Raw genomic sequence first — 12,312 nt, 5'->3', positions numbered from 1 at the left:
CCAGCGCCAAAACTCGTGCGCGTCGTCCAGGGAGCCGCCAGGGGATCGCCGCCAGCAAGGGCCGCCGCCAGGGATCATAAGGATTATCCAAATCGCAATTAAACTCCGATCGCCGCCAGGGCCGCCGCTGCGTCGTGCGCATCAACGACTGGTTCTTGGACTGCGTCTGCACCATCATCCAGGTACGGTACTCATCGTTGTATACACGTGCGCGCACAACCCGGCGGCCCGGCGATTGCTGTTCCTGATCACTTTGCGGCGACCAATCGGCTTGTTGCTTGCGGACCTTACGGTTGGTGCCAATTCGTTTCTGTGACCACGTGATTCGATTGCCAATTCCTCAATTATCTATATCATTAATTATTAATTTACTATCACAAGTTATTTAATTTCAACTGATTTATAACTATTGTGTATTTATAATAATTTTAGTACGGTAACATTTGATAGGTATAAATATCGAGAAATGTTAGAAAGAAACTTTTAAGGTAATATGTATAAATAATTTGATATGAATATTGCTTTTAGATACATTTAAATATTTATTGGTAATATTTTATATATATTTGTTAAAATATTTATATTAAAGGCTCCAAATTTTACTTTCATCCCGGACCTTCCAAATCTTAGCTGACTGCCAGTGCCACAGCGGAAGTGCGGAGCCATGTACGCTAGCTGACCTAACAAAGTTGCAGCCGCATGCAGGAATTCAGGATCGCAGGTTCGGAACTCGCCGCCACGATGTGGTCGATCGGTCCAACTCCAAGCACGCACGCATCAACGGAGCGCCACCGATGGTGATTCTTCTTCCTCTTCCTCCTGCCTGCCCTGCCCAATTGCCCACGCGGGATCGCGAGCCGTGGGCTTGCGTCTGCGTTTCCGCCACAGCGGCTGGGTCAGCCGTGACGATTGCATCTGCGTCCGCACAGCCGCAGCGACGTGAAGGACCAATCTATGGTTGGGTTGTCGCCGGTGGGCTGGCCTGGCCGGCCAATCGTGTTCAGGACAGGCGCGTCGCTGTTCGTGGCTTGGTGCATTGCATCGATGCGAGAAGTCGGCCGAGACGGCCGTCTGTCTCATTGCCTTCCTGGCCCCTGCTTCGTGTGCTTTGAGAGTTTGAGGTTCCGATCCCCTCGGCCTCGATTGATTCACAAACACCGGTTTCTTTACACGATCCATTTTGTGGAGTTGAATTGTCGTCTGATTTTGTCCATCATCAGTACTGCGTTTTTTTATTTTTTTTGTTTGACATCCTTGGCCACCTCTTTGTATAACAGCTTTAAATCTCGACGGCGAGATGCGTGTAACAGGAGAGGACTGCAACATCCCATGGTTTTATAACATTTTATGAAGATCTAAAATTTCTTAAAAGTTTCTTTTAATTATTTCCACTATTTTAAAATTCCGTTTTGTGAAAACATATCAAATAATGCCGTGGGCCGCTCGATGCCTTGGGGTCGTTGTTAGTGGGCCGTGCCTATCAAACAAAACCGTTGGGCTGCCACCCTCGTCGTGGGCCACAATGGAGCCTCTTCTGGCCCACCTTGCCTTCTTCACTTGACACGCGATCCACGCGTACCTCGTCGTCGGTGTCGCTGAGCACGCCGGGCTGGCGGGCTCCACACTCCACTTTTCGCCGGCGCCCGGCGGTCCGAGTCGCCCAAGCAAAGCCGTACACCGGTTCAGCCTAACCATCAAATCTTCACTACGCTTACGCTACATTCTCTGCTATGCTTCCATTGAATGGCTCGTGTATTAGCGATCGAGAACTCAGAACTGGGCCCGGGTGTGCCTTTGACCGGTGTGCATCTTCCTCGGATTCTTAAGAGACTACTCCAAAACAAGCGCAAGGTGATACAACCTCGCGTCCCCACCGCGCAGGAAGAATTCACTCGCAGATGATCCAAACCGCCTGGGATGCTGACCACCAGACTAGCCAGTGTCACACTGCATTTTCCTCTGCCACTCGACCGTCAGGGAGCGAGGGTGCCGTGACGAACAAAGACCGTTTGCTGCCCATGCCCCAGTGAGAGCGAGAGGCCAGACGGAGTTTTCAAAAGCCAGCAGCGCGCCAGCGCCCCCTGGCCAAAGCGAGCTATCGGGACAGGAAGGGTCCAATGCCGGCAGTACAGCAGAAAGACAGGCGCTCCGCTCCCCCATCCCTATCCAGGCATCAACCCAACCCAACCCAAAGCGCCCAAAAGCGCCCCCGACCCCGAGAGGAGAGATGATGGCCACTTTGACCGCTCCGGCGCCCCAAGAGCAGGACGCGCCACCAACTTCCCCCCTCGAGCGCTCCTTGACCGTGCCGTGCGTGCCCCGTACCACCACCTCGCACTTTGCCAAAGCCGGCCGCTTTTGCATTGCATCTGGTTAGGCCGGCGTCGTCAGTCACCAATCACAAGGCCAATCACCCCGTTTAATCAGTTAACCACAGCCCAGTGATTACTGATTAGTGAATGGATGGACAGGCGAATGCTGACCGTGGGGCCGGGCGAGCGGCTGAATATTCAACCTTATCCCCAGCACTTTTATCCCGTCATGTCGTCGGTTTCTAATCACCATGATTGCCGCGGGGAATTCTGGATTCACATGGCGATGGCGATCCAGCAGTACTAGTAGTAGTAGATAACGGGGCAGTGGCTGACAGGAGGAGAAGACAGAAACGTGACGGAAAGCGCGCGCCCAACCCCAACCCCAACCCCAAACCAACTTTGAGTCATTGAGTGAGGGTTTTAGGCCGCGGCGAGCACGTGTGGGAGCGCGGTTTGCGACGCGGCGCGAGGCACCCCCTTTTTTGCCGGCGAAGACAAAAGCCCCTGGCCCCGGCCTTCCCTGGTGCTCCGTCGTTGGTGGTGCCGCACTGACGCTCCAAGCCTCCAATGGGGCTCCCTGGCCCCGGGTGTGCGCATGCGGCCGGGGTGGCATCCAGCGTGTCCAGATCAGGTAAAATACTAGTGCCAGTAGGGTGGCTGGGAGAGAGTCCAGTTCAGTTCAGTTGAGCAGCCACGTACATCGAATCTGGACCGGTTTGCGTGCTTTTCTCGCTTTTATCATTAATAAAGCACGTTGTGGGCGGTAGAGGAAGGAAGGCTACAGCCATGGAATGAACGGACAGGATAAGGTTTATAGTGCGGCACGGCATATCCTCCCTCAAAGGCGCGGGGCAGTACGGCTGGGTGCTGACTGCTAAGTGCTGACTGTGCCGTTCAAATATTGTACTTGCGCGCCTTTGGCATGGACCTGACGTGGCGGGGTACCCTACACATGGGCCTGGTCGGACGGCCTCTCGCGCCACCACGCACGGAGGGCGCGGCCGGAGAGCGCCACCTTTTTTGCTCGTCGAGCTCTTTGTTTTTAGCGTCTGACCGATCGTGGGATCGCATCCTTGGCATGGTTGCACTTGCACGCCTCCTTTTTTCCCCCAAGCAAGGTTGAAGCCAGCCTGCGCAGACGCTGCACTTCACGCTCTCGTTTCCCAGGTCGTTTTCCGTTTTGCAAGTTGCGGCCGGGGGGCTCGATCGTGGACTCCGCTTTCGGGCGTGACGGTTGTACCTGAACTGCGCCTCGGACGGGGACTGTGCACCCCTGGCCAAAGGGATTAGCTCACGCCTAATTCTAGAAAAGGACTCGCGTCCAGTTGCAGCAGAAAAAGGGGTAGCAAAAGAGACTCGGGAAAAAAGGGAGGTGCAAGAGCAATGAACGATGCCAAGGAATTTTCCAAGAAGGACTGTCGGAGGGTGACACTCCACTTTGTGGAGCCGCTTGCTCGTGAATTATCCCTGTAATGCTATTTAACATAGGTATCATATTTCTATATATAATACATCCGGCGCTGCACTATCGCCGTCGCCTGGCGCACCGCGCACGCTATAAAAACGCAGCCCCGGCGCCAAACTCTGGCCTCCTCCCTCACCCACCAGCCGAACAGAGAGCTCCACTCCACTGGACACTACTGACCTAAACTGGCCCCGCTCCCGCTGCCCCACCACTCCTTCCACCGAGCATGCGGCGCCTGCTGGCCTCCGCCGAGCACCTGGCCGCGGTGGCCGCCGCGACGCCGCCGCCGCCGGGGGCGTCGGCAGGCGTCCACACGGACACGTTCCTCATCCTCGCCGCCGTGCTCTGCTTCCTGCTCTGCGTCGTCGGGCTCGCCTTCGTCGCGCGGTGCTCGCGGCTGTGCAACCCGTCGGCCTACTCCGTGGATGCGGAGCACGGCGACGGGGCGGCAATGCCGCATGCGGCGGCGAAGCGCAAGGGGATCGAGGAGGAGGCGCTGCGGAAGCTGCCGACCGTGCCGTTTGAGGCCGGCAAGGAGGGGGACGGCGGGGAGGGGGAGCGGCCGGAGTGCGCCATCTGCCTCGCCGAGTTCGCGAGCGGCGACGAGATCCGCGTGCTCCCGCCGTGCGGCCACGCCTTCCACGCGGCCTGCGTCGACACCTGGCTCCTCTGCACCTCCACGTGCCCCTCCTGCCGCAGCGCCCTTGTCGTGGCCCCGGCGCCGGCGCTGGCAGCAGCGTCCTCGGATCCTCTCCAGTGCTGCGCGTCGGCGCAGGCCTCCACGGAGCCGGAGTACTCCGTCACCGTCGCCGTCGCCGTCGTCGAGCGCGGACCTTGCCGAGCGTCGGTGTCGTAGGCTGCCGCGCGTCCATGGGCACCACCAACACCTTGTACATACACGTAGCCTCCTTCCGGTCCTGCCACAATTCCCGATGGATAACTGAAGCTGTACAGTGTGCAATGGTGATTCAATCAATCACTTGTAACGTCTGCTTGGGACATTTTAATCTGTGAATATTAAGTGCAAAACTTTTCTCAAGAACTACGTGGCAAGATTGCCCTCTTTCATTCCAATTGCAAATCTCGACGTGCACGCAAACATTTTGGATATCTGATTTCCCGGTTAACTGCGCAAAACGCACCCGAGGAAAAAAGAGCATCATCGATATAGACCAGGACGTCACTTTTGTACTCGAGATGGAATCCATGGAGGAGGATGGCGGCGGTCGTGTCGCTCGATCACATCGTGGCCGGCACGGTGGAATGGGGATATTTCGGCCACTGTACGATTCGCCGTGCTCATCATAAGTTAGGTCCGTGACGTGTGTGCGTACGCACGTACGGACATCGGTGTGAGTATTACGCACTAGTAGTCTCAATGTCAACTGCCGAAGGGCATGGGCCAAGGTTAATGCATGGAGCACGTACTTGCCGTACGCGTCCGATGCGCGTGCGCCGCCGCGTGGCTGGGTTTGCTTGTCGTCAATCGCGTGTATGGTCGGAGAATTATGTTTATCGGAAAAGGTACGACAAAAAAATCTGAAGCCAAGACCCAAGGGAACGAATATGCTTGTGGCATGTATGTATATACGGCGCCTAAAATATATAGCAAGCCGTCAATGTAGAAGCATCGCGCACTTAATCTTTTGCTTTGCTGGCGATGTTTGGCATAAACCAAATGGGGGCCTTATACTTACACAATGTTAATCAAGGTTTGAAACAAATCTGAATCCGGTTAAGTTGGTTATTCGTGCCCGTAGGCAACAATTACCACAATCAAGGGTGGAATGGTGGTATTCTTTTTGTATATTGAACAAGCTCGGTCCACGAGTGTCTCTAGGTGGATACTTTGCACTAGTACGTATTTGTTTGTGTTCTGAACAACCTCTTTATTATCAATGCCATCAGTGCCGTCGTGTCTAGGGTTCTCTCAACAACTTCCGTAGCTCCATGCTAATTTTAGTCCAATGTCTCATGAATAAAATATGAGCACTGTACATTCTAAAAAACTATATCCCCAAGGAATGGACATGGGTGTTTTTTTTTTGTCATGCATTTTGTTTGGTGATTGTAGTAGTTCATTTTGCTAAATGGCAATTATAACTGCCTACAATGTAGCAAAATAAATTATTTATATGAACTTTGGTGTACGACTTGGGCCACCAGGCTACATAAAATGGTCTTATTGGATCAAAGAGTCAAGTTCCAAGTTCTTATGAGGCAGGGTCGTCAGTTGTTAGGTTTTACCTATAGCTTGTGCACCTATTTTTTTTAATGGTATCGCAAAACATTTCATGGATGAACGTGCCCCACCCCAAGAAAGCGAGCTCCCAAGAGTCCAAGACCCAAGCTATCAGATAAAGATGTTACGTCAGATAAAGATGTTAGACCAGTCTTACTGCACACAGTTACCAAAGTTAAAAATTTGTTAACTGTGCCTGCTGGGTTTCATGATGATGAAACTCCTCTCACACACACGCACCCACATGCATGCGCACACGCACACACACCCACACACAGACACACGCACACACACACTACCAGTACCCCCACCCCAAATCCCATCCATTCCTCCCTCATTGAGCAATAACGGGTTTTATAGCTTTATTAACCAACAAATGATATTATGAGATATATTACGGAGGAAAGAAAATCAACACAAAGTCAACATATATCATAGTTTGCAAGCGGCTTAGCCCTTACACGTTAGCAGTATCTCCAAGAATACTATTTTGGATTTTGGTAAGAGTGTTGCATATAAAATAACAAAGGATGTGAAAAGGATTAACGCAATATCTTGGATAAAATCTTTCATAGATCAAAGTTTTGGCTTCCGACACCGTGAGATGTATTATATAGGAGAGAAAATTGACACAAAGTCAACATATATCATAACTTGCAAATGTCTTAGCACTCACACTAATTATATCTTGAAGAATAGTTGTTGCAATTTGGTAAGAGGGTTGCGTAGCAGATATCAAAGGATGTCAAGGTGGTTGATGTATCTCGAACCGAATCTTTCATATATCAAAGTTTCAACTTCTGTTACTATGAGATAAACTATAGAGGAAAGAAAATCCACACAAAGTTAACATATAGCATAGCTCGCAAATGGTTTAGCACTTACACATCAAATAGGTTGCACAACAAATATCAAAGGATATCAACTTGTCAAGAGGGTTAATGCAGTATCTCAAATCAAATCTTTCATAGTAATGTTTGATAAATGTTACGGTGCAGTACATGTATATATACAATTTTTTTTTGTGTAGATGCATGCAGCGTAAACAATTGTTCTCAATTTTTGACAAGTGTGTCATAGTAATGTTAAACCCTCTTTGTATTCTTCATGGGAAATTGAGAAAATAAACGCATAACTTTTATGCAATAAGGCTGGACCGCTAGATACATGTTACCACAAGAATATTGTGCACTGTTTCATGTTTTATGCGTTGTGTGACCTTGAATACAATCAAAGAGGGCCACATGTAGCTTCACTAACCACTGCAAGCATGCTTTCACGGTCATATATATTCCTTTTAGTTCAACTTTGAGTTCTCTTTGACATAAGAAATTCCCAAGATTTCTCTTTTTAAATGAGTCAAAGTCCAGTCTTGTCACTTTCCCATCATCCTTTTCTTATCCTCCAACCCTTTTATGTATTCTGGGCTATCAGAAAATCCTTAGAATAAAAAGTTAACAGATATTTTTTGAATTGAATAAAATGAACGACCGTAACGGATGTTGGATCAATATGGCTCAAGTGCTAGATGGTTATGATATTCTGTTCTTTAACTTTTGTTTGAGGTTGAGAATCTAATTAAAAGGTAAGGGATAAAAAAAAAGGCTCAAGTAAGGTTAATATAATTAGGTGACAAGTTGGATGATAGGTATCATTACGAAGCTAATATCATCACATCTCAAATTCTCAACTTCAAAGTCATGAACTCATATCATGGCAGATGTACCGCTTAAAGGTCTTTTTATATGAATCAACCTTTAAGTGGCTAATTTATCCCTCATCTGTGCACCATAACTTCAAAAGGTTACATGTTTTTAAATATGAGCTTGTATATAGAGAATATTTACATTAACTTGTAAATATCAACGATATTAACAAATTTGCAGTTCACCATTTTTCATTTGAAGCCATGTTGGGCACTCAAATATTTGATACAATGTTCAGATCCCTATTTGTAGATTTGTACATTGTATCAACTATTTCTATGTCAAGATGACCTCAAATGAGAAACAAATTTATGAACTACATTTCCATGTCTCATTGAGCATAAAATTTTTATGTACATCTAATTCACGTAAGAAAGAATTATGGATAGTGTTCCAAGATAAATCGTGTAGAGAAGCGGATGAATTGAGAACTTAGAGAGTGGTATATATTATCCTCTATCAGTTGACAAATAAAATACCCAAGGATGATTCATATAAATCGGACGCACTGAGTAGGTGATACATTGTTTCTCACCCCTTTGGTGGGGCATTTTAGAGTATATTAGGCATACGCAGACATAGTATATAATTGATTTTAATCCCATGATAATGTTTCCTTATCTAACATATTATGGAGCTCAAGCAATACATCAGCCATGTTAAATCAATTATATTCTCCACATTCATATATGGTAGGGAATGCGTATGATGCATTGGATTTGTGGTCATACGAGAAGGGATCAAGTCTGGAATGAGGATATACGTGATAGGTTAGGGGTAGCACCAATTGAAGAAAAGCTTACCCAACACCGGCTGAGATGGTTTGAACATGTCCAATGAAGGCCTCCGGAGGCACCAGTGCGTAGTGGAACCCTAAGGCGTGACAATAATGTGAAGAGAGGAAGAGGAAGATCAAAATTAACATGGGAAGAGTCAATAAAAGGAGATTTGAAGGGATGGAATATATCCAAAGATTTAGCCCTAGATAGGAGTGCTTGGAAAATAGCTATTCATGTGCCTAAACCCTGATTTGTGGCTCTTGTTGGGTTTCAACTCTAGCCTGCCCCAACTTGCTTGGTATCGAAAGGTTATGTTGTTGTTGTTCACATTCATATATAGTAGATCACACATTCAATTTAATATATAACACTCCGGTATATATTTTTGCTAAAGTAAAAGATTAAAAAAATCCATTCCTGCATAGCTTGGGCCTCGGGTCATGATCTATGAGCAAGCAGGAGGAGACACGACGTGGTAAGTAGGCTTTGTTCAGCGCAGCCCAAAAGGCCCAATTGACAAGCACATTGAGCTAATTATATTTCCTTTTATTTTTTTTAGAAAAACACTGGTTCTCCATCATCTTCGTCACAGACAACTGATCTCCATTCCTAGTTCCAAGCAATGAGGCATGGCTTTCACAGTCTCCTGGGCTAAGTCTCCTTTTATCTCAAGGTTAGATTTCAGCACAACTTTGTTGGTTCAATTTTAATTCATGCGACCTTCACATTTCCATACCATTTTGACATTTCAGCATTGCAGGATTGGGTGGAGATAGGGCAATGTAGTATTGTTGGTGTCGGGAGGCAGAGCTCACGACACACTTGCACAGCCTCTATGGCCTGGCACATGTGAGTCTGATTCGTCTATGCGCTTGCTCATTTTCTATTTTCAATGGGGATGCATTTCAGTTGCGTCACTTGGTTCATGGCTTATTTTAGTGGATTGTAATTTTTGTGGGTGCAAGATGATGGGTGATCCCTTATGTGAGGAAAATCCGAATGATCGGAGGAAAATGGGAACCTAGATGTCACTAGGTGATGAATTGATGGATTGGTTGGGTGGTCTGATGTTGACTGGTTTAGATTGGCTTTGGTATATGTTGATGGGAACCTAGATGTGTTTGCTGAAACCCATCTGAAACTTGTGGTTTTGAGTGGTAGCATGCTTTGTGTTATGAATAAGTTTTGTCAATGGGTGTCTTCGAGCAATAATATACTTTGTGTTTTGAACAAGCTCATTGTACAAGTGTCTTGTTGAGGATTTGTATTTTGAACAAGCTCCGCGAAACTTTCATGTTTCCTACTTGGTGTTATAATTAGTTCAAGCATCATATTTTGGATGCTGTGGGTGCTTTATTGGCCTATCTGTGTTTTGAATGTTATACCGAGAAATCAAACTTGTCATGTCTGTTGGATCAGACCCCAAAGGAATGGACACAAAGCAATAATGGTAAACCCTGCTGATGTTTTATCCATGTGTAGAAGTAAACAAATATTTGTTTCGTGTTGTTGAACATATAGATTATGTGATCATTATTATTAATTTGGATACTTATGATCATTGCCATCTCATATGTTCACCTGGGTTGCCATTTTATCTATATTGTGTAGTGTTAGCTAGTTTCATAATTGTTGTGAATTCAAAAGGCTGGTTCACTGCTTATGCATGTGAACTTGAAAAGGCATATATTCCAGATTTGCTTTTAAAGAAGTGGTTCTGCGCATTGATCAGTCATTTGTTTTCCTAATTACTAATTATAGTAGTGGTATTTTACTAACTATGTCAAGTACTTTTCTTAGCTACCTGCAAAACACAAGTGAACAAACTGTTTGTTTCTGACTTTGGTGTGTCTTTGCTACAAAGAAAGGTTTTACTGGTGCATGGATGAGTTTGTATGAGGTAGTGTTAGATATCTAGTTTGCCCATAGCTTGTGCAGTTAATTAATCCCCCACCCACCCACCCATTATTTCTTTTATTCCAAAGCGTTGCATACACAAATCATTTAAACTATTGACACCCCCCCAAATGTGATTGCATGATTGTAAAATATTCTGAAATCTATCACTAATGGTTAAGAAAGCCAACACAAAGTCAACATGGCATAGCTTACAAACGGCTTATCACTTATTGGCAATATCTCAAAGAAAAGTTTGTTGGATATTTTTTAAGAGGATCAAATGCCAGATATGTTTATAAGTCATGTGCAATATCTTGAGCCAATATTTCTGAGATTGAATTTCGGCTGTGCATATAATATGCTTTTAAAATAAGACTTTATTAATTTTCTTGATAAATGTTGTCGCCGTACAATGTCTAGATGATATTGGGCATACAAATGTAGGGGACATAAAAGATTTTTCTCAATTATTGACTAGTGTGAAATAGTAACGTCAAATCCTGCTTATATTCCTCAAACGCATTTGAGAAAATAAATGCATAATCCTTGGGCGATACGGCTAGATATCATTGCATGCAGGCTCTACATAGTTTGGACCCTATATATTCCCTTTAAGGGCCAACTCTCTTTGACATAAAGCCTTCGCTCTTTGCCAAGAGTGGGAAGATTAGATCCTTGCTCACAGAAAAGCGCTAGGTTGTTGTGTTGTTTCGATCCCGGATTTTTATTTGAGGTTGAGCATCTGAATCAAAGGTAAGGGAAGCAATGAACTTTTTTCTTGGCTTATTTCCTGCCCATTCAAATCTCAGCTGGCAATTCTGATTGGATTGGCTATACACTTGTAGATTGCCTTTGCAGCAGGAGACAGAAATTCTTGGAAGTTATGGATCCAAAGGCTGCCCAAGAGTGGACTTCCAGTGAAGAAGAGGAGTTCAAGGCACTTTTTACACAGTTATGGTACGAAAAATCATGTGATGGGATGGAAGCACTTGCAAAGAGGTTCCCTGCAAAGTCTATTCAGCAGTTGGGAAAGAAATATGCTGAAGCATTTGAGGATATGCTCTGTGGTGAGACAGATGATGAACCAAGTAGAGATGATGCAACTACTGATTGGCATGATTGGTACAAACTTTTACAAAGAGACAAAAATGGCTTGGTTCTGGGACCATTAGTTGAAACACCTTTGTTTGAACCTCCTGAACAATTGTTATTCAAACCAGAAGATCATGTGGAAATACAAGAGTCACACTGCAAGTCATCACGGAAGAGGAAACAATCTTGGACTTGCGAGGAACACAGGTTATCCTCATTTCATATATTTATAAACTTCATTTTCCTTTATATTTTACTTCACAACTAATATGGTTATGCATGTGCCCTTGTTTTTTACACATTGACTCTATAAAAGATGCATATTGTGGAGACTTATTTCTGTGATGATGTGAAGACTTCCACTGTATATGAAATTGATGTTATGCTAAAATTTACTACATATATAGTGGTGTCAAAAACCTAGCACTGTTATCTTCATGTTCATCACTCATATTCAATACTACAAATACATATGATATCTTGGAAGTTTGATATCTATTTTTTACAAGGAAGATATGCATAGAACAATATTTCAACAATTGATCGAACGATACTAGATGTTTTGCCAATTTTTATTAAAATATTTTGTGGTCCACAAAATGTTTTAATAAAAATTTTCATGCTAAAGAAAGTGCTTTTGCTTTCATTGCATGAAAAATACACTTATTAATAATTTGTTTATTAGTTTAGAAACACAAACTATTTAGTCACTAATGGTAGGATATTTGCAGTTAGCAACTTAGCATACAAGAACGTCAGATTAGTACCATGGGTATTTTAGGAAATACACTAAAAATCTTTCTGTGCCAACCCT

At 45.2% G+C, this 12,312-nt stretch overlaps 1 protein-coding gene across 1 annotated transcript; it reads left to right on the top strand.

Annotated features, from left to right (window-relative positions):
• The first annotated feature begins 3,829 nt into the window (after window positions 1-3,829).
• Window positions 3,830-4,822, top strand: LOC117843061 (RING-H2 finger protein ATL8). Its single transcript, XM_034723623.2, has one exon. The coding sequence runs from the start codon at window positions 4,007-4,009 to the stop codon at window positions 4,634-4,636; it is 630 nt and encodes a 209-aa protein (XP_034579514.1). The 5' UTR covers window positions 3,830-4,006; the 3' UTR covers window positions 4,637-4,822.
• Window positions 4,823-12,312: the final 7,490 nt, after the last annotated feature.

The sequence above is a fragment of the Setaria viridis genome, chromosome 2 (genome assembly GCF_005286985.2).
Source record: "Setaria viridis chromosome 2, Setaria_viridis_v4.0, whole genome shotgun sequence".
Classification (NCBI taxonomy): Eukaryota; Viridiplantae; Streptophyta; class Magnoliopsida; order Poales; family Poaceae; genus Setaria; species Setaria viridis.
The sequence above is the reverse complement of the archived record's forward strand: the minus strand, read 5'-3'. Positions and strand labels throughout refer to the sequence as shown.

Bases quoted from the DNA above. Each gene is read 5' to 3' on its own strand.
- LOC117843061 (XM_034723623.2), top strand. From the start codon at position 4,007: ATGCGGCGCCTGCTGGCCTCCGCCGAGCACCTGGCCGCGGTGGCCGCC.